This window comes from Gymnodraco acuticeps, unplaced genomic scaffold, assembly GCF_902827175.1.
Source record: "Gymnodraco acuticeps unplaced genomic scaffold, fGymAcu1.1, whole genome shotgun sequence".
Lineage (NCBI taxonomy): Eukaryota > Metazoa > Chordata > Actinopteri > Perciformes > Bathydraconidae > Gymnodraco > Gymnodraco acuticeps.
Genome location: NW_022991187.1, coordinates 1,039,578 through 1,062,386, shown reverse-complemented (window position 1 = coordinate 1,062,386; position 22,809 = coordinate 1,039,578). Strand labels below are relative to the sequence as shown.

At 42.9% G+C, this 22,809-nt stretch overlaps 2 protein-coding genes and 1 long non-coding RNA gene across 3 annotated transcripts in view; all 3 read left to right on the top strand.

Moving 5' to 3' along the window:
- LOC117561031 (smoothelin-like) overlaps positions 1-22,809 on the top strand; it is a 59,423-nt gene that overhangs the window by 11,651 nt on the left and 24,963 nt on the right. The window contains 4 exon segments of the mRNA XM_034238228.1: positions 12,705-12,862; positions 14,629-14,695; positions 14,784-14,862; positions 16,231-16,310. Coding sequence (XP_034094119.1) covers positions 12,705-12,862; positions 14,629-14,695; positions 14,784-14,862; positions 16,231-16,310 — 384 coding nt within the window.
- Positions 582-1,842, top strand: LOC117561057. The gene is made up of 2 exons (XR_004571281.1): positions 582-1,057; positions 1,782-1,842. It is a non-coding gene; the product is annotated as an uncharacterized LOC117561057 (long non-coding RNA).
- Positions 2,072-5,384, top strand: LOC117561035 (zinc finger protein 862-like). The gene is made up of 3 exons (XM_034238231.1): positions 2,072-3,038; positions 3,364-4,399; positions 4,578-5,384. The coding sequence occupies exons 1-3, from the start codon at positions 2,329-2,331 to the stop codon at positions 4,983-4,985; spliced, it is 2,154 nt and encodes a 717-aa protein (XP_034094122.1). The 5' UTR covers positions 2,072-2,328; the 3' UTR covers positions 4,986-5,384.

Here is a 22,809-nt window from a genome sequence, read left to right as displayed (position 1 = left end):
AAGCTCCCCGAAACGCTGTCGCTGACTAAGAGGAGCCTGCACGTGCCCCTCCGTTTCCCGGGGGTTTGTAGCTAGACGGAGCGATGCATCTCTTCGCCCTTGTCCCGAAACGTGCGTGGTAAACGCACTCTCCGGCGTCTCCACGCCGGCTAGCCACAGCCGTGTCCGGCCTCCGCCACGCTTTCTTGACTGCCGGTGGGCCGCTGAGCGTCGCGGCTAACGTCTCTGCCCCGGGCTGTTGCGTAGCCAGGAAAAAACGATCCGCTTCCTCAGCCAAAGCACGGGGCTCCGTGACAGGCGTGTTGGCCAGCGCCGTCTGTACCCGGGGAGGCAAGTGACGCAGGAAAATCTCCGTGAATAAAATCCGGGGATCTTCCCCCCCCTAGAAGATTTAGCATTTTCTCCATTAGCTGGGATGGCTTGCTGTCTCCTAGGCCTTGAATGTCAAGTATCTGGCGGGCCCTCTCCTTAGCAGATAAGCTAAATGTCTTAAGGAGAAGGGCCTTAATCGCCTCATATTTGCCATGATGTGGGGGGGCTGCGATGAATCCCACCAACCTGGACGACGTGGAGCTCCCCAGCGCTGCTACCACATGGTAGTATTTTAGGTCCCCGTCACGGACCTGTCGGCAGGCGAAATGTGCCTCCACGTGTGCGAACCATGCCTCCGCGGCGTGCTCCCAGAATTCCGGCAGCTTTATGAAAAGCGTGACTCATTTAATTACAGACAGGCCAGTGTGCGAAAAAGTGCACGTCCCACCGTCCGGGACGGGTTATTCACAACATTGGACAAGTAGATTTTTAAATTGACTTGTCCAATGGACAAGTGACATTTTTCGCCGCTATTTATTGACAAATTATTGATAAATTCAGCTTACAAAAGGCATAACTCATTCGCAAATTGTCCGTGTCCGCCGTTGTTGTTTGCAACCGCTTTACGTTTTTTTACTCACTTACGTCGTGTCGTAAAACTGTGTGAAAATGAAATACGATGGCGAAGAAGAAGGTTCTAGTGGCCCCAAGAGGGCAACAAAAGATTTCTTTCTTTTCTAAGAAGGTTTGTACGGAAGAGGATTAGGGCCACATTTTCTTTTTTGGGAGAAAAAAAGTCAGAATTCTGACTTTAATCTCAGAATTCTGATTTTTTTCTCAGAACAAAAAAAAAATGTTTTTTTTTGGGAGAAAAAAAGTCAGAATTCTGACTTTAATCTCAGAATTCTGACTTTTTTCTCAGAACAAAAAAAAAACATTTTATTTGGGAGAAAAAAGTCAGAAATACCGGTAACTGTAGAACCAGCTTCACTGCGATTTACACATTGCAGATGGTTGTAAAATGACTTATTATGGTTTCCTCTTGGACCCCTCTGGCGCGCAGAAATGCACTCACGTCCTCCATTGTTGCCTACTGCAATGTGTAAATCGCAGTGAAGCTGGTTCTACAGTTACCGGTATTTCTGAGAAAAAAGTCAGAATTCTGAGATTAAAGTCCGAATTCTGAGATTAAAGTCAGAATTCAGATTTTTTTTCTCCCAAAAAAAAAATGTTTTTTTGTTCTGAGAAAAAAGTCAGAATTCTGAGATTAAAGTCAGAATTCTGACTTTTTTCTCCCAAAAAAAAAAATGTTTTTTTGTTTGAGAAAAAAATTAGAATTCTGTGATTAAAGTCAGAATTCTGAGATTAAAGTCAGAATTCTGACTTTTTTCTCAGAACAAAAAAAAAAGATTTTTTTTTTCAAATCCTCACAAAAAAATTTTTTATGTGGCCCTAATCCTCTTCCGTAGGTTTGTACACATCATTCTCACAGTTGTAAAATGGTGTGTTACATTAACAAGGAAAATAATTGAAATAAATTATGTCCGAAAATAGTGGATTAAGTGCTTGAAAGGGGACTTTTATTAATCCATTACATTACATTGCATTTAGCTGACACTTTTATCCAAAGCGATTTACAATCCCTGTGGGGAAATTCAGTAGGCAACAGGGTAAGGGTGAAAAACAGGACAGCACAGATTCACACAGGTTCATCAAATCAAAAATAAAATCGAAGATAAAAATTAAAATAATGAAAAACTATTAAATAAGAAATTAATAAAAATAATAATAAAAAAGGGGTAGACCTATGTAAAATACTTTTTTCTTTTAAAAGGGGGGGATTGAAAGGGGCTCTTTATGTACCAAGGGGCTTGAAAGGGGCATATCAAATTATTTCAGAAAAAAAACCCAAAAAATGCAGAAAGGTTTGTGGGGAGTCTACGAGTACCTAACATTCATGTTGACAAAAATCTATAATTTGTCTGCAAGAACAGGAGTCTGAACAACAGCCTGAACATGCTGAAACGAGCCCTCAGAAAGTCCCAGAGTGTGAGCAGAACGATGGCCCCCCCCAGTCACGAGAAAGTCTCTGCTAAAAGGCCATGTTCCGTTATCTCACCAATGGCTGGTCCATCTAAAAAGGCCAAGAGTGACATCGCCCTGACACCCAAGAGGAAAAGAACATTCATTGAGACTTGGAAAACCCAGTTTCCATGGGTAAGATGTGTGGACGACATCATGTTCTGTGAGGTCTGCAGAGAATATCCATCCATTGCTGACCACAGCAGTAAACTGTACGAGGGTGTCACAGGGTCAAAACGCATTGAGTCACTTCAGTCACACGAATCCAGCAAATATCACCTTCTCTGCATTCAAAGGAAAGAGGTCACAGAGAAAGGCACAGGGCCAATGTTTGTGGCTCTCAAGAAGCAGGCAGAAAATATGGACGACCAACTGAAACCCATGTTCAACACTGCGTTTTATGTCGCCAAACAAAAGTTGCCTTTCCGTTCATTTGAGGGCCTCATCGAACTTCAAGAGAAGAATGGCATTAAAATGCCTACACAGTACCGGAACGATAAGGGGTGCAAGGCATTTGTGCAGGCCATTGCAGAAGTCGAGAAGGACAGAGTTTCTGAAGACCTCAAGGCTTCAAGATTCTTCGCTCTGATGGGAGATGGATCCACGGATATATCTGTGACAGAACAGGAGAATGTATATGTTAGGTAATTATTATTTTGAATTCTTTTGTAAGTCTTATTTAAGTTACATTTTATCTCCAAAAGGGCCTTTTGTTTATGAGTAATTAATTCACAATCATTTTATTGATGAATTTTATTAGTTTAAATTTTCAGTTAACTTAAAAGTTTTTAACAGGTAAAGTATATACATAAATTGTTTAAAGCGAATGAAGGTGAAGTTGCTTTTTAGTGTTCTTAGTCTTAAAAAAAGGTGAAGGCAACACTGGTGTGGGAAGGTTTATATAAGATAATCATTTAAAAAAATGTTATTGCACTTTATTGATGTACTTTATTTATTTTCTATCTTCAGGTATGTCAAAGATGGACTTCCAGCGACAGAGTTCATTGACATCATGGCTGTAAAGTCAGCTGATGCTAATGGTGTTCTGGCAGCTCTCCTCGAGGCACTACATCATGTCGACCTAACAGATGGAGACATAAAGAAGAAAATAATAGGCTGCACATTTGATGGTGCCAGCGTTAACCAAGGTGCCAAGGGAGGAGTTATTGTGAAGTTGCGGGAATTGTTGGGGCATGTGCTCATTTCGATTTGGTGTGCTCCACATAAGCTGGAGCTGTCGCTCCTAGATGCCACCAAAGCCACTGACTTCATTGACATCGTAGAGAAAGGAGTGGACCCCATCTACAGATTCTACTATGGATCTGGTAAACGTAGGAGGGAGGTGAACGCCATATCAGCCGTTATAGACGAGGATCCTGTCTATTTCTCAGCACCCTGTGGCACTAGGTGGATGGCGTCAAGACTCCGGGCATACAAGGCTGTAATAAAAAATTACAACTCCGTCATCCTACACATGGAAGAGGCTTCAAACAGAAAAACAGACGAAGGAGCTAAGTGTGTGGGGTACTTGAAGGTACTGAAGTCTGCAAAGTTTGTTGATGGGCTCCACTTTATGGTAGATGTCTTGGAAGTGTTGGCCAACGTGAGTCTGGCATTCCAGAGTAATGATCTGTTCATTTATGATGTTGATGTAAAGTTGTGTGAGGCCAGGATCAAGTTGGAAGGCCTTAAGCATAATAGAGGTGATGTCTACACTGCCTACATGGCAACCTGCAAGGATGGCAAGTTTGACAGTAAGAGCAATGGACACATCACTTCACTGAAAGGAACAGGTATTCCAGAAACAGTGAAGAATTCCTTCTTGGAGAATTGTGTGAAGTTCCTAGAGAAGAGATTTTCCTTCCTGAAGGATACCCCTTTCAGTGATTTCCATGTTCTTGACCCCAGGAACGTCCCAAGATCAGACGCACAACTAGCTACATATGGTGATGTTCAGGTTATGAACATGGTGACCCACTTCGAGTCCGTTCTCAGTGAGGAGGAGGTAATAATAATAATAATAATTTCAATTTATATAGCGCCTTTCACGAAACCCAAGGACGCTTTACAATGGGAAGTAACAAAACAAAAAGTAATAATAAAGAGACATAGGCTGAAGAAAACAGGAACAGGTTGCTGAGTACTGTATATTAGTTGAGGCCAAAGGCCTGAGTGAACAGATGGTAACCAACATCCCTAGACAGTGGCCAGCTCTCAAGGCCAGACTGAAGTACAGGCAGAGGCAGCCCGCCAAGGAGGTCATAAGTGACCTTCTCACTGAGAACCACCCAGATGTGAAGGACGTCCTGGTTCTGGTGTACATGATGGTCACCCTTTCTCCCTCCTCTGCTGCCGTGGAGCGTGGATTTTCCCTCATGAACCTCATAAAAACATCCAGAAAATCCCAGATGACCAATGAAACTCTGGGGTCACTCATGAGGGTCAGCCACATCACCACCACAGTGGCAGAGTTTGACCCAGAGCCAGCCATCCAGAAATGGAAAACATCTGCTAAGACCAAGAGGTATGTCAAAGCTGCCCCAAAGCCTGCTGCAGTGAACAGCAACTTACCTGTGCCTGTTGCCCCATAGCTCGGTGTGAGGAGAACCACTGGAGTGCTGCCCCACAGTTCGGGAGACAGCTGCAGTGAACAACCACCCTGAGCCTGAAGCCATACCTTTCTGCTAGCATGTCTACTAGTCCCACAGAGGAGAAAACATTATATTGTTAGTACTTAGTTGTTTTATCTTATTATTTTATATCTGTCATTCATTTGATGTGCCTTGATGGTAGAAGTTCAGAAACCAGACACTGTGAACAATATGAACAAATAAACAATAAAATGTTTCCTACAGTAACCTAGATTCTTGTGTGCTTTATGTTGATATGTAATCATATTTAAAATAGGTGCAGCAATGCATGCACAAAGTATAGATATGGACAAGTGAAAAATGTATTCGGACAAGCACATTTCCAAACTCACTTGTCCATGGACAAGTACTCTCTAAAAACTTTTTCTCACACTGCAGGCTTAAAATGCCTTTGACTTTCAGACCTTATTTGCTTTGACCAAAAAGCAAAAGGTGTCAAAGCACAGCTTCAGTGGAGTGCAGGCGGTCTTTGGCTTTACATTGGAACAAAGGTGTGGCTCTGTTTTTTTAATAAAAAAGTAGCATACAAACGGCCCTTTGCAGGATCAGAACTGTTTCATGTTTTTTTTTTTTAAAGTCATATACTGGATTAAACCAATTGAAAATAGTTACATTTTACAGGTTTAAGAAAGGATAGAACTTTTACATGGAAAATAAAACTGATAAAAGGGAAAGAGATCAAGAGACAGACGGGGAACTATAGAAACATTGTGGTCTCCCCCCGGAAAGAGCCATTTCCTGAGATCTACGAGGAACCGTCCAGCGGATGTTGATGTTTTGCTTTCCAGGCCTCTGTTGTTAATTTTGTGGCATTCTTGAGATAATAATAGCTGATCTGTTAAACCTTGTTTGGTTTTGTCTGTCTGTCGGTGAGCGACTCTCACTCCCGTTGTTGAAGGTTCTGCAGAGTCAGCTTGACTTGATCTATCGGAACGAACTGTTTTGTCCACAGCCTCCCAAAGTGCTTTAACCCCCCCCCCCTCTCTGTTTTCTCCTGTGGGAAATCCCTTCAACCTCCTGGCTTTTCCATCATGAAATCAAAAGAGAAGGGCACGTAGGGCTGTGGTCTGACCGGTGATGTCCCATATTTGGAGAAGATTCATCAAGCTCTGTTTCCTGCTGTGACCCGGATCTGCTCACAGGACAGGTTCAGCCAAAGTGCAGGATCCATGGCACTCTTCTCTTTATTTACGAAGACTCTTTCCTACTGAAATATGTCCTTCTGTATCACATCATCTCCTTGTGACCACCGAGGTACTAACAAACTGTGGACAGCTTCCTTCCTCTGTGGGTTTCCTATGATTTAGTAAGATGAGACACAATGGTAAACAAAGAAGCTGTACAAAAAATAGATCCTGCTTTTGGGGAAAAAGTAGCTTTGAAGGTCGGTCGATGTGAAAGAACTATGCAACAATTGCAGAAAAAACGACATTGTTAAACAATTTGAGATCACAGAGAGAAATGACCGTTAATAAGACTGTTTTCAAAGTAAATGGATGCTCAAATAATGTTCACACTGTGTTTGCATGTGTACTATGCAGGTTTTAAGTCTGTATTGTACAGCTCTGGCAGTTTTTAGGCAAATAATGAGATTTTCTCCCATTAAACCGTTTTGATGAGGCTCCCAACTGTGGGCCACAGTTACCTCGACCCGGATCCCTCTCTGTGACCTGACCTGCGACTCTGTAGTGAGACACACTCAGAGGGGACGAAGTGTGTGTGTGGAGCCAGACAGCTAGAATGGGCCAAAACCTCTCTCAGACGGGGCTTATCAAGCCCAAGAGAAATATGTTTTACTGTGGACCCTTACAAGATAAGAGGAGTTAACTACGCCAAGGTGTTTATGTTGGCGGCGGGGGTTTAACGCTTGTCTGTCTTTCAGCAGGATTAGGGAACAACTGGCCCTAGTTTTCATGAAACTTTGTGAAAGGTTGTAGCATGGGCCAAGCAAGTACACAATATGGAAGTAGTTTTCCAAAATAGGGCATTTGTGCTTTTATTTATGTGGTGGCGATTTATGTGGTGCCCTCTCAAGTCTTAAAACTGCTATCAACATAAAATCAAGTTTTATTTATATAGCACATTTATAAACGATTTTTGGTCGAGCCAAAGTGCTGTACATATAATAAAAATAGCCTACAGTAGAGACATGTTGCTCTGAGCAATAACACATTGTCTTCGTAGCGTCCGTGTTGTTTCCACGTTACCACTTAAAGCTCATGATCACGCCATAGTTGGAAAAACAAGCTCCCAACCCAACCTTCACAAGATCATGTGAATGCACCAACTTTTTGAAGTTCAATGATCTTGAATTGTATTTCCCATCAAAGCGCTGACCCTGTGTGCACAGTCGTGTGTACTTATTAATCCAGCCGTGTGTGTAGTCACAGCACTAATGTAAGACTCTACTATGAGCATGAGTCTGTAACATGCAACATGTGAGGTCAGATCTGTCTTCAGGGCATCATTACTGGCTTACTGAGCGGAGCTGATGCCTGTGACCCCCCCCCCGATAGACGTACATTCCTCCATGCTGCCGTTCTTTATGCCTGCTACCTCAACTGTGAAGGGGACAGTGTTTCCCCGGGTCTGCTCTGGGCCTCTGTGCAACCATCCAGTTTTTTAATAAAGGTTATGCCTCCCCACACGTGTAGCCACACTCACAAACCTTATGTGCTGTAGACTTTCTTTCATCCTGGCATGCATATTGTACAGCTACTCCCCCTTTTCGTGGCACAATGAAGGCTCAATCTGCTCTGTAGCGCAATGAGTTTTAACCTTGAATCTGGTTTGTTTCTTTGTTAATGTTTCAGGCGATAGGTACCTGAAACTCACTCTTCAGTAACCAGGAGTCCCATGCCTTGCAGCGCACTTATGCATCCTGATTATATTCCCATTTATGTGTGGGTGTGGTGAGCCGGCCGGCTGGCTGCACGCATGCTTTGTTTCTTGATGCAGTGAGAAATGATTTATAGGCTTCAACCTGATCCCTTTCCCAAAAGCAAGCCAATAAAGCGAGTCCGGGCTGATAAAAATACTTTTGAACTTTCTCATCCTTTCCGTCTTGCTCACTTGTTTTTATTTGTTTCCTTTTCAATTTGTGTAAGCGTCTGGCGTTCTCAGTAGCAGCTGGTAATCCACTTCAAGCTCCGCTACGAGGAGTGTCCCATGTGCCCATATAAGGACAAACCCACTTGTGTGCTTGACAGAAGTGAGTTTAAGGCGCTCATCCGATCTGCTGCCTGGCTGCACTCTAACCTGCAGCCTGCTCTGGAAATTATTACTGTAGCCCTCACTTCATGCACAAACACAGTAACGCCCCGACCTCTCACTTATACTCGTGCACGTGGACTCACACTTGTTCAAAAAGTATACAAGCTCCTTTGTTTGTGTCAGGAAACATGTCATAGTTCACAATGTGTTAAGCAGAGAAACAGCATGAGGCGCAGGAACAACCATCAATAGTCAAAAGGTCAGGGCTCGGCCTGTTGTGCGGCCAGACAGGACTGGGTGGGTGTGTCAAGGTAGAAGTTGTCCACACACTGCTGTTTGACCTGACCTTTGTAAAGCAAACAACACAACTGGAGAAACATGCATAGTCTGTTGGGTTTGGAATTGGAAATTGTGCCTTTTTTCTTTCTACAAAATCCGAAGTCCTTTTTTAAATAAGTGTATTCAAATACAAAAATATCATCAGTAAGTAAACATGAGCCCGGATTTTCCCTGCCAACCTTCAGTATTTGACAGTTTTAGATTATCTGTTTTGTGGTACCAAAAAGTACGTGTTACAGGATACAGCTCAATGAGCTTGTTCTACAGAGACATATCTAAACTGAAACAGAGCTTGGATATCATAAGTGATGTATTAATAGATACTGTTTTATTTGCAGGGATAAACATTCCAAGTAAAAGAGAGGGGTGTGTAATTAAGACAAATCTGAACGTGTACATTTTCTTTTTATTTGCACAGTAATTTAGTGGTCTGCTTCTCTTCACTTCCACAGGGTTATCATAATCCTGGTGCAGTGCTGCACCCGCAGGTAGTTGTTCCAGCATGTGTGTTTAGCTCAGCTATAGATGGCAGACCCACTAAATGGTAGTTTAGTCAATTCAAACCACCTGAATAACCTTGAGTTTTTGCCATATTTGACCACTTCTCTCTCTGTTTCCATGTGTGTCCCAATAAATTCAACTTAAATGATAATATTTCAATCTGTGTCATGTGTAGCAGATGAGTTCAGAGGGTGTTGCTGTGTTTTAGGAGTGTCCCACCAGCTGGTTGGGATTACTGCTAAACCATGAACTCTCTAATTGGCTGTGATGGATTGAGCTGCTTCTGTCGAAAGTCTTGGATATAGGCTTGAGGTTTTGACTCCATACAGAGCTGCTGCTCGGCAGGAAGTGACTCAAGGCGACCAGCAGTGCATTACAAGCCTTAGCAAGCCCACGTATGAAACATTAAAAACAATTTGGTGTCCTCACCACTCCACAATTTCTGCTAAAAAACGTAATAATTGTCGATGAGTAAAAGGATTTGGGAAGACTCATTCGTAAGCATCGCCTGGTAGAAGTTTCTACAGGATTGTATTTCCTCTCCTCCCCCGTTCACACCACCTTCATCCTGCTCCTATCTTTTGTATATCAGAGTTCGAGGCAGACAGGTGTGGCAGCAGCTTCCTCACAGTCGATGATGAGTCTTCAGTTGGCAGAGCAGACAGGTCCTCCCCGCCCGACGTCGTAAAAGGTGCGGATAGCTCGGTGACGTCTAAATGACGGCATTGATTTCACGAAATAGGTGTGACCTATTTTGAAAAGTGTTATTTCTGACTCGTACGTTAGCAGTAGGAACATGAAAAGCTTCCCGGCTCTAACGGCTGCTCTCCTCTGGGTCACAGTGCGGTTTTTGTTTTGAGCCACAGTGACCGTTGGGCTGTGGTCAGGTTTGAAAAATGCCTTTGGGAACTGTCAATGTTGTAAGGTGCTGTCACTGTGTCCCCCCTCCCTTTTCTACTCCCACTGACACAGTAGAGTCCACTGTCATGTGGAGGACTCTGTGTGTTTGCGTGTCTGGTTCTTTAACAGTCATTCTGTTTTCTTTGGCAGGCGCCCAAGTTTAAGGTGTGTTTTATTTGCTTGAGAAAATGCCCACTCGTTGCCCTCCTGTGCAGGACAGTTATCAGGTCAACTTCTTTTTCCTATTTTCCTCTTTTCAATTATGTAAAGGAAAAGTCAGTTACAGTTGCTGGTGGATTTGTGACAGTTGAATCTAGTGTACACATATTTCAACCAATCCAAACACAGTCCATGTGCAGCCGTCTGTGCACTGATTGGTCCGTTTGAAATATCATGTGTTAGAGCAGGTCAAAGCATAGGGGTAAAGGTCAATGTGCTGACCTGCGCATGTTTTTCATCTGTATTTTTCATCCATTTTTTTTTTTATTTTGTCCTCTTTACTTTGCTTTGACGTTTGAACTCTAAGCAGAAGTTATTATTTTTTAGTAGAGGCCTGAGCCCAAGGCCTTTCTGTATCTCAAAGATAAAATAAATAGAATAAATAAATCAGTCGGTCCTAAAACTTGGCAGTGTACTGGTTGTATAATCATATTATGACAATCCTTCAGGTGTGTGTGTGTGTGTGTGTGTGTGTGTGTGTGTGTGTGTGTGTGTGTGTGTGTGTGTGTGTGTGTGTGTGTGTGTGTGTGTGTGTGTGTGTGTGTGTGTGTGTGTGTGTGTGTGTGTGTGTGTGTGTGTGTGTGTGTGTGTGTGTGTGTGTGTGTGTGTGTGTGTGTGTGTGTGTGTGTGTGTGTGTGTGTGTGTGGTGTGTGTGTGTGTGTGTGTGTGTGTGTGTGTGTGTGTGTGTGTGTGTGTGTGTGTGTGTGTGTGTGTGTGTGTGTGTGTGTGTGTGTGTGTGTGTGTGTGTGTGTGTGTGTGTTCTTCAGATTTCACTCACATCTCTTTCCGTGTGAGTCAGCAGGAATGTGAGGAATGACCCATTTGAGGCCATTTCCCACCCAGCTCTCATCTGCCCATTTATAGGCATGCTTGAGTCCAGCTTCTTTCAGTTTTCTCTCTTTGTCATCCTTTCTCCCTCTCGGCTTTACTTTCCCATCTCTCCCGTTCTCTTCCTTTCTCATATTCTTTCTTCCTGCCTTTTCTGAGCAAGTTCTCCTCTTACCCGTTATGTTCAGCCGGCTCAGCAGTTTGGATTTCCACAAATTATAGCATATAGGCGAGCCCCTCTGAGCGAGTGCATCTCGGCTGCATATTTTGTCAAACCACAGCGAGACCTCAAAACCATGGGCCCTCTTCATCTCTCGTTAGACCCCCACCCCTCCTCTCAATCCCAGCAGGGGTGAGGGGCACATCAACCCCCTTTTTAAACCCACAGCTCCCTGTAGTAAAACACCCGTTGGCATGCAAAGGTTAGTGTCTCCACTGTGCAGGTTTTAACTGGTACAGCAGGAAGCCTTATGAAGCCTGCCAGAGGAGCAGGAGCCGCTCATCTCTGCATGTGTTGACAGGCTCCCATTGTCGACCAAAAGAGAGATCTGTCTCTCATCTGACAGGAGAGGGCTCCCTCTACCCTCCCATGCTAGCGGCTGTCGCTCACATGAAAGCATTGAGCCAGCTGACTGCTGTGTCTGTCTGCAGGCATGCTCAACACACACTCACACCTTCATTACTCCTCTTTTGCTTGAAAAAATAAACCCCTTAACTAATAGCCACTCGGAGTGATGACATGGCTCTGAGTGTCAATATTTAGGGCCTCCTGCTGCCTGGCTACTGTCTAACCAAGATGAGTTACAGCCAGAGAAGAAGAAACCTGGGCGATACGTCGACCTGGAGAGCTGAACACTTATAACACTTCTTGCTGAGCCTGTTTCTCTTCCCCAGTGTTGTTCTGTCTTTTCACATTAGTGCAGTCCGATCACTTGTCATCACCAATCAATAAGCCCTACTTCAGTGCTGCTGACCCTGTTAGACATTTAAAACTAAGCCAGGGACATTTAGTCTGATACTGTCTGGACATCATACACCAGAGAATACTAAGTAAGAGATAATGTGTAGCTAGCCGTTCATCATTGTAAAATGAGCCTGTGTTTGGAATCAGCTTCAAGAGGTTTCTTTTTCATTAACCAATCTTTAAACACTGCCATTATTGCATGTTTATTGCATCCAATAGTTTCATTCAGTTAACAGACCAGCATTGCTATTCCTAAAGCCAAACTACTTCTTCGGCTAGATCACAAAACTTTGCAGGCTACTCTAGACATCTGTGTGTGAGGGCAGTTTGGCTTTCGGTCGGCCCCTTCTTGTAAACAAACACGTTATTGTCCTTGTTTGACAATGATAATTAAAGAGGGCAAGAAAAGGCGACTGTAAGAAGTTGGAGCTTTGACTTTGAGCCCTACAGTTCTGTGTATTCACCGCCCTACTTACACTGAGAACAGGCCTGTGACCCTTCACTGTAGCAGTGGATTCTTATAAAACGGTGTGGAGCTTTTCCTTATTACTCACTTATATATGCAAATATAAGAGCGGCGAGTAGCTAATCTTATCAAGCCACATGTTTGGCATGCTCCTGTATATGAGCACACTTTTCAAAACATTTGCATTTGTCTTCATGGCTTTCTTTTGTTTATCTTTCTTATGTTGCAGCTGGATGAAACCGTGGATCTGGACGAGAGGCGCGTCATCCGTTCAGCCATCCGGGAGTTGAGGAGGAGGGAGATCGAGGACATGGAGGCCGCTCTGGCCAGCAAGAGGTTTCGACCCACACGCATCATCCAGCAGGAGGACAAGGAGAACCAGCATAGGTAAGACCACACACACACACACACACACACACACACACACACACACACACACACACACACACACACACACACTCCTGCAACACACACGCACACACACTTACAGAGACCTGTCCTAATGACTAACTGCACTAGGCCAGGTGAACTGGGGATGCTGAGAAAACACTCGAAAAACCCAGATGCAGCATTCCTCAATTTCCAGTCAGCAAATCATATGGGACAGCAAACTGCAACCAGAGTACATTTTCCATTTTCCAGTTTGAACGCACATTTCACGGTAAATACTTTCCCTTTTAAGTACGTGTCCTGAAGTTACATGAACTCTTATGAGAGTCAGATTGAAGGAGTTTTCTGAGCTCATCCATTTGTCTTTATTGATTTACTTTAATCCAGTTACACACAAGTCTCATCTCCTGTCATTCAGCTGAGCAATGGGAATAATGGATTACTCGGATAGAGTGACACCTTGGCCAGAAAACGTTTTTTATTGACAAACTAGCAAACTGAATGAGAAACAACAAGATAAACATGATTTAGTTATTATAGAAAAACGTCTTGATTGTACTGTAAATTGGGATTGTCTGTATTTTAAAGAGGTTCAGACAAATGTATATATTCAACAAACCTTTTCTACTTTCTTTTTGAAAGACATTTCTTTGTCGTTTTCTATAGCCAAATTGAAACCTAGGCCACTGTATTAGGCCGAGGGAGCTCCCTGGGTTCACTCCATTGTTTTCCTAGTTAAAACAGGGATAAAGTAATTATTCAAATAATTTGGGGAGATTAATTTAATTTGGGATGATAAATACCATCTGGGCAAAGGTTCAACAACTGATTGGCTTCAATTTCCAATGTTTAAAATGTGAATCTCCTTATGAGAAGGGTTGAAATTGTAATACCATTAGCTATTGGCAAAACACATACCAAATCTCAACAAAATGACATTACATTCTGAAAATGAAAAAACACTTTTTATATCCTTAAACCATTGTTTAATCTTTGATGCTTTTTGTTCTGTGTCTGAGATGAGCTCTACAGGTCAGGATTAACTAAGTCTTTCAAAAGGTGTTGATTAAGGTCTGGTAGTGCTAGATTGTGAAGTAATGCTATTGGATGTAAAGAGGATTCTCGGCCTGCTGCTGTCTCTTTCACTGATTTCTACCAGCTGCCGGTCCTAATCAATTCCATTCCCTCTCAGAAGACTTGAATTGCAAGAATAAAGCCTTATAAAGAAAGCATACCTACTGTACCACATTCTTGCATGTGTTAAGACACACACAACCACATGCACACACACAAACCTGTCTGAAAGTTGCATTATCCCGTGCCTCTCGGTTGGAGGAATGTGAAAAATTCCTCTCTGTTGTCCCACACATCCTTTATTACCAACAACTGGAGGAAAAGGAGGATGATGAGAGGAGCGTATGAGTAATAGAAAGCAACATAAAACTGAGCAATATGAGGCTGACAATAGGGGAGGATGAGGCCAGCCTTAGTCACGCACTGTGTCACTGCTGTCAAATCACTTTTTCCACGCTTGATATGGTTTCTTCTGATGTGTTTCCTCTCGTTGTGTGTGTTTGTGTAATCTTGAAATTGTCTACTGCTGCCTTTCACATGCTCAGGGGACTCAGGAAAGAGTCGGTGAAAGCCACAATTTGTTTTGGGACATTTTAAGATCCCATGATATCCCAGTGTGTTACTTGCTGCATGAGCTTCAGTTGATGGTCAGTCACATCTCTGTGTCTTCTCCTCTAACCTGATTTCAGCGACAACTTGAACGTCCTGTCAAAAAAATTACAATCAATCCAGGACATTGATGAGCTCACCAAAATGGTGAGTGTAAACCGGCCAAAAATCTTAAAAGATGGTGACATTGCATGCTTGTACTCATTGAAATGTAATGTGTGTGTTTTGCCTGAAGCTCCGAACCGCCAGCGAGTACGAGGAGAGGAAGTTGATCAGAGCAACCATCCGACAAATCAGAGATGAACAGCAGCAAGGTGAGACCAGCTGTTGGATGAAATGGAGTCAAGCTGTTGTAGTTTCTATTTTAAATATTTAGGATTATATTTTTTACTGATTTAGAATAAACTCGATAGCGGTGGTTGAATCGAAAACATAAAATGATGATGGATTTTGTCACTGTTGTCTGGTAGTTCACACAATTAACTGATGAGTCTCAAGATGGTGTTTTAAAGATCCAGTTAAAATATGTCACACTAAAACATACATACTTCGGCTATGTTCTGGGTGATGGAAATCGTGCAACGTATATCAGACCTAAAGGGCATTCATTTAGCACACTTTGTGTTGGAAACCACTGCTTCAATCTTTAAAAGTTAACATTTTTGCACCTAAAAAAAAGTCCCCCAAATGGCCTGATGAGGGCGCTGACATTACAGGTAAAGGATCAGCTGTGAACTCCTTCACTGCTAGTTTCATTTTATAGTAATACTTTTTTAACACTGGTGGGATAATGCAGCATAAAACAAGTGGGAGAGATAGCGGGCTGTCTGTGGTCGTCATGGTTTCTGTGGCAGATCTACCTGGATCAGATAGTGGATTCCTGTCATTCCTTAGCGCTGTCTGGGTTATGTGAGGCTCCATCACTGTGAGTCAGGACTCCTCAGATAATCTCTCTGTCTCGGTCACCTCCCCTGTGTCCCATCTGGGTTTTCTCTTCTCCTACAATTAGCAAATTACTATAGTTTATCTTTCAATTTCCAAGTTTGTTTTTTAACAAACATACACAATTGCCATATTTACATACTTTTTCGTCTTCAAATAATGAAACACTTCTAGTATCCCAGCGTACACATACAGGTCATTGTACAAACATAACACAGAAAGAATTGACGAGATCAAAACAATATCTACAGCAGACAAAACTAATTAATGAAACAAATTGTAAAGGAGGAAAAACAAACCCTGCATAGTCATAAATAATAACAATTAATGGGAGAGACAAATAAATGAAGATAACTATGTACGATGGTTTAGGGGACTTGGCCTTGATACTATTAAATTAAGTATATACTAAACACTACATTGTTGTAGTTGCAGAGGCATAACAGGCATCCATCCCTTTTTTTAAATGTTGATTTCTGAAGCCTTAAGGCATATGAGATAGCTTTTCTTTCCATTTGGTACAGCTTTCAGGGTCCAGTCGTTATATGTGCGGTGTTCAGGTTTTTACCATCTACAGTAAACGTAGTGCACTTGATGGCTGCCACTAATAGGATTTGTAGTAAATATGCTTTATCTCTGCCAGCAACCCCTTCCAGGAGAACGAGCAAAGGACCAGAGTTTTGACATGGGATAATATACTTCACTCAGTCATTGTACTCCTGCTGTTTGTGTGTTTTTAGGGTCTGCAGAGCGGGTCAAAGCTCCGGGTCGCTGCCAGGAGTCTGAGAGTGTGGAGCCCCAGAGCACCATGGGAACTGTGGTGAGTACAGCAGAGTCATTGATGTGAGGAGAAATTATTAAATATCCTGCCTTATCCTGAATATTAGTCTAAAAGTCACGTTGGTAGTGATGGCTACACTGTCTCTAGTCTCACACTCACTCGTGTCAGCTTCCATTCGCAAAAATGAACCCACCACAGACCAATTTGCGGTTGTAAGAGTTTGTTTGCATGGCAACAGAGACCGCTGAGGTTTCTGTGCTGCCACAACGAAGAATGCAACAACAGGCATTGTGAATTGAGGCACACACACACACTGTCATGAATGTGGCTACACACACACACACGCACGCACATATACATATACATATACATATATATACACACACACACACACACACACATACACACATGCTTCGGCTGCCAAGGAGCAAAGAATGTGCTTTTGTTTCTTAACGTCCTAATTCAGATTTGGCCAAGAATGAGGAGAAAGACAAAACGTACTTCGAGCCTGTCAAAAACGATTTACTGCCTTCACTTAACACCCGGCTTAGTCTACCAGAACCTGTCATTTTGCACACATCTCTCTGTACAGGCTTTAGCCCTCAGACAGCTGCTTACTGAAATGTAGAGTTTTGAGGGAGAATTCAAAGGATTTAAAGACTTCTAATTTAATTTGATCTGATTTGATAACCCACTTTTGATCATGTGTTTCTGAATCCCTCTTCAGCCTTCTAGTGGATGATAATGAACTGTGTTTTCAGAGCGGAGCTAAAGCTTTATCTCTTCTAGCGTAACAGATTGAATTATAAGGTTGATGCCGCAAACATGATGAGAAGACGTGAGGCTTAGCAGTTTGAGAGTTTGCCAGGAGCCAGATGTTATCTTATCTGTTGTGTTTGATCACAGTTTTCTGATGAATGCTCCTTTTCCAGTGTTTGAGATTTCTGTGAAGAACAACAAAGTTCATTCTTACTGTATGTGGTCACTGTTGTTGCAACTCAAGCCTTTTGAGCTAAGGGGGCTGGAGGAACACATATCATCTCTTGTAAGGAAAACACAATCAGTTGCATTATCTGAGTTTTAGTGGTTCGTGTGAAGGCACCCTGACGTAAAGGGTAGAAATGAAAGGCTGTTAGTATCCGTCTGAGTGTGCGTTCGTGTGTGTATTCTATGCAGATTGGACACAATGACAGTATTCTGACGTCACAGGATGCTGTGACGTTCAAGCCCTGTTACCTCATTTCCTGTGAGATAGCAGCGCTGTGTGGCAGAGGAATTGAGAGCTCCAGGTGGTGTGATGCATCACTTTGGAGGGCTACGACTATACGATAATATTAAGACATGATGTAAGGGAACAAACATTTAACCAAACATCACAATCACTGAAGAGAGAAACATGCTCAAGACCCTCTCACGTACATTAGATTGACTGGTGCACAAAGGAATGCTTCAGTCTGACCTTATTAAATCGTGGAACCTGTATCTCCGATGTTAAGGTAACAATCCATATTCGCTGTTCAGGTCATGGTTGGGGTCAAAGATGATGTTGGTCAGCCTCAATATGTTATACACCGAACAAAAATATAAACGCAACACTTTTGTTTTTGCTCCCATTTTTCATGAGATGAACTCAAAGATCTAAAACATTTTCTATAAACACAAAATAACCATTTCTCTCAAATATTGTTCACAAATCTGAAAAAATCTGTGATAGTGAGCACTTCTCCTTTGCCGAGATAATCCATCCCACCTCACAGGTGTGGCATATCAAGATGCTGATTAGACAGCATGATTATTGCACAGGTGTGCCTTAGGCTGGCCACAATAAAAGGCCACTCTGAAACGTGCAGTTTTGCTTTATTGGGGGGGTCTGGGGTGGGGTCCGAAAACCAGTCAGTATCTGGTGTGAGGGGTAGGGTTAGGGTAATGTTGTGAATCGAGTGGCCTGTGTTCGTCATCCATAACATACGCCTGCCCATACCATAACCCCACCACCACCATGGGCCACTCGATTCACAACATTACCCTAACCCTACCCCTACCCCTCACACCAGATACTGACTGGTTTTCGGACCCCCCCAGACCCTTCCAATAAAGCAAAACTGCACGTTTCAGAGTGGCCTTTTATTGTGGCCAGCCTAAGGCACACCTGTGCAATAATCATGCTGTCTAATCAGCATCTTGATATGCCACACCTGTGAGGTGGGATGGATTATCTCGGCAAAGGAGAAGTGCTCACTATCACAGATTTTTTCAGATTTGTGAACAATATTTGAGAGAAATGGTTATTTTGTGTATATAGAAAATGTTTAAGATCTTTGAGTTCATCTCATGAAAAATGGGAGCAAAAACAAAAGTGTTGCGTTTATATTTTTGTTCAGTCTAGTAGGTTGATTCATGGAGTCTCTGAAAAGGTTGACCTACAATCTTTGAGCGGATTTTCAGCTTGTAGTATTGCAATACTGAAGAACACTCAGAATCACAATACTACATGTATCAACACGGCTGAGTTCAGACGGACGGACGGACAGACGGACATACAGACCGACCACCAGCTGTGCCTCAGAAGCCTATAGTCTGGCTGGAATGGGGACGTGTCCAAAAACAACACGCAGCAGCAGCAGGACTCCTTCCCTCACATCACAGCAACGGATCTCTTTGAGCTGCGTGCGATTGTCCCGTGGCAGATGGAGGTCCTAGATAGGCCTCCGCTGCAGCCATCTCACACACGCAATATGTGCACACCGGCGGCAGCTTGAAACATACACCAGCTCAACAACTCGAGACACAAAAACTTAAGGTGGAAAATCTTAGGAGTTCATGTCTGTTTATTTAGTGGGTTTTCTTTTATTTTGGTTTTTAGATTGAGATTTGTGTGTGCATACATACAGCATTGTGTATTTTTAAATAAAGAATTAGAAATATTAAATAGAGATTTAATGGAAAAATAAAAACAGTCGTAAATTTGACTTTAATGTATATGCAAATTGACCAGAATCCAACACCTTTTAGAAGCTAATGACTCTATTTAATAGCCATGTTTTAATGGCAGGCAAGGATAGCTGACGTACAGTAAAAAGTTTCCTTCAGCTCATTGTAGGATATGAGAGAACTTATACTGTAAGAGCTTGTAAAATGTTGTAATTATATGTATGTAGTACAAAAAAGTGCCAGTAGGAAAAAGGATAAAGAAGTGCAACATATTCAATGATTTACAGGAGGTACTGTTACAGTAAAATATCTCATCTGGTCTCAAGTATATTAGCAGTTAGAGAAATGAAAATATAGGACAAAAATGTGTGTTAATGTGTGTGCGGTGTGTCACAGAAGTTAATGTGTCAACCAGGCACCCTTTAACCTGTAAGAAAAGTGTGTGTGTGGTGGGGGTCAGATCACTTTGGAGACAGACTGGGAGAGAGGGGAAGTCAAGGGAGTGGCTTGTTGGTACTATGTGTGTGAGTGGTGTTAGTGGTGGTGTTTGTGTGTGTATGATGTGGCTGAGGGAGTAGAGCGTCAGAGTAGCGGACGTCCTGACTCAAGAGGGGTTCTGCTGAGAGAGAGAGGGAGAGGGAGAGAGAGAGAGGCAGAGAGAGAGAGAGAGAGGCAGTCGGGTCAGAGAGGAAAAGGTAAATGTCATTCAGATTTTCTCTGCTGTTGCTTGTCGCAGACCAACCAGACTTTCTTTATCTTTTGTATTCACTGAAAGGCCATTTAATCATCTTTCTTCTTCAACCTGCATTTGTTTCTTTCTGGCTGGAGAATGGGACGTACCTGCCTCTCTGTTTACCTTTCAGGTTTGTGTACATAACGTTTTATTGCAGAGTTAGATCATTTCTAATCACTTAAGTTGACAGTTTATCGCTTAGGCTGTAAATGACACCTTAATCATGCATGAAACTGGGTCATGGACATATTGGGATTCAAGTTAAGGACAAATCTTACATTTTTAAAACTATAATTATTTTGTCATTTAACGCCGTATGCAGTGTCTCTGAGGCTACAGGTTTCCATCTTATCTAGGTGTGTTGGGAGAGCACAGGTAGGCGGGTGTTGCAGCTCCAGACAGTTCTGTTTGCTCTCTGATCTAATCATAAACATGTTGCAAGAAGAGACCTGAGGAAAGAGTTGTTTAACGGTCTTAAACTGGACTAGTGTTTGCATTCGAGAGGTTTTATCTGACTTTTGAGATGAGTTGGGCTGAGAGAAATAAAGTACAGTTGATCCATTTAGAAAGAAAACACCAGAGAGCAGGCTTAGATTGGCATGTGATGATGTGCAGTAAGTAGAAGTGTGTGTGTGTGTGTGTGTGTGTGTGTGTGTGTGTGTGTGTGTGTGTGTGTGTGTGTGTGTGTGTGTGTGGCTACTGTATTTCAGTTACTGGAGGTAATCCGAGTGTGTGGTTCCTCAGGCTGCAGTAATGGAAAAAGAGCCGCCAGGTTTCTTCCGCTCTCCCACGTGGGCACCCAGAAGACCCTCAAACGGTTTGACCATACCAATGTAGCCAAGGATCTGACTTTCATTGAAAACTCGAGCATTTAAAAACGTTAATCTGCAGATGATCTCAGCTGTGTGACTTGATGGTTGGAGGAGGTACACACCTCCTCAGCCTCATTGTTGTTATTTTCTGGTGGAGTTGAGGCTTCAGAGGAATCCAGATGGCCGACGCCTCGCTGTGGTCACGAGAGAGGACAGTTGTTTTTGTGTTTACGTGTTTGAGTTCTCGCAATTACAGTCCAAAGCCTGCAGGCTCCTGAGGCCACATGGGATGAGTGGTTCGGTGTCAGAGTCGGTTCCCCTCTGTCAGGTCTTCACGGTTGGGGCCAGAGGGAAGCCGCTAATGACAGCCTGGTGACTGGCAGCATCTCCAGTTCCACTTTATCTTCACTTTGTTCCCCTCTGCCTCGCTGTCTGTGAGAAATATGTTCCCTGTGGTTTAGTGGGAGCTGTGAGATGACGGCTGTCTGTCTGACTCCTGGTAGAAGCAGGATTGGGAGAGGAGGGGCGGGTGAGGAAAGACTTGTCCTCTCTAATTGTGTTTATGGCTCAAACACAATTCCCTTTGAGTGACTCCACTCAGAAGGAGAGTGAGTGACCTCTCGCATTATTACACTGTAATGCCTTCAAGTCTTTTATGTTGATGCAGGAGACTGTTTGTGTCCTACAAACTCATCAGACACTGTAATCACTCATTAACTGAGCATTACCCTAAATTCCCAGTCTGCAGAAGCAACATTTCAACGTCAAGTTTAAAAGCTGAGAAGACTTTTTTTTTACGACCCACAATTTGTGCGGCCTCTCTTTAAGCACCATATGGAACATGTGAAAGTATGGGAACACATGACATTGGAGCACCTTTTTAAGTGGATTCAAACTGCTATGATGCCACATGTATTATTTCCACTTGCTGGCTTCTTATGAAGACAGAATTCCTTTCACAAATATAGATGAATTTCACGATTTCAGCAAAAAAAAAAGTAATCTTATTCAGCTTCACTATAAAACATTGAATGGTGTGGTGGATTTGTTTATAACCAGAGCAGTGCTATTCCAGGTTTCCTGTTTGTGCTGCTGTCTCCTGCTTCAGTGTCCGATTACATTTCTCTTCAGCGATAGAGATGCTCTGCCCTGTAATCTGCTCAAGGTGGGGAAGGTCACAATCAACCGAGCAGAACGTCTTGAATCCTTTCTCACCTGTGTGTGTGTGTGTGTGTGTGTGTGTGTGTGTGTGTGTGTGTGTGTGTGTGTGTGTGTGTGTGTGTGTGTGTGTGTGTGTGTGTGTGTGTGTGTTGTGTGTGTGTGTGTGTGTGTGTGTGTGTGTGTGTGTGTGTGTGTGTGTTGTGTGTTGTGTGTGTGTGTGTTGTGTGTGTGTGTGTGTTGTTGTGTGTGTGTGTGTGTGTGTTGTGTGTGTGTGTGTGTGTGTGTGTGTGTGTGTGTGTGTGTGTGTGTGTGTGTGTGTGTGTGTAGCATTTACAAACACAAAGGTGTGATTTATAAGATACTCTCTTCTGCAGCTGCTTCTGAAAACTGTACCAGTCTTTAAGAATTACACAGTGTACACATGGACAACACATTGTGTGTTTTTGTTGCTTGCTTGTGAGATTTTGAATGTGTTTTCAGAAGTTGTTTGAAGTAAAAGTAGCCTGTAAATCTGGTAATATATTTTAAGTATGTAAGGTCATGTCCTATATGCTTTTTCAGGACCCTCTCACGTTTTTGTAGGACAATTCTTAACCCAGAGTCCATCACCTTTTTCTGCTGGGATGTAGTCCTTATTTCAAACGAGTTACAAAATGAAGCATACCACCTGAAGCTCCATGCCCTGAGTGAGCTGTTTGCCCTTTAATAGAAACGTTTTTGCAAGTCCTTGGTGAGTTGTGGATTACAAATATGTGTGGGACAGATTTTAAAGTATGTCTGTGTGCGCACATGTGCTCACAGGAGCCTTATTTGTGCAGCTGATTTTCCTGTGGAGTAGTTCAAGGTCAGGCGAAAGAGGCCCAACAGTAGTGCCGGCATCTTCATCTCTCCCCCTCCTTCC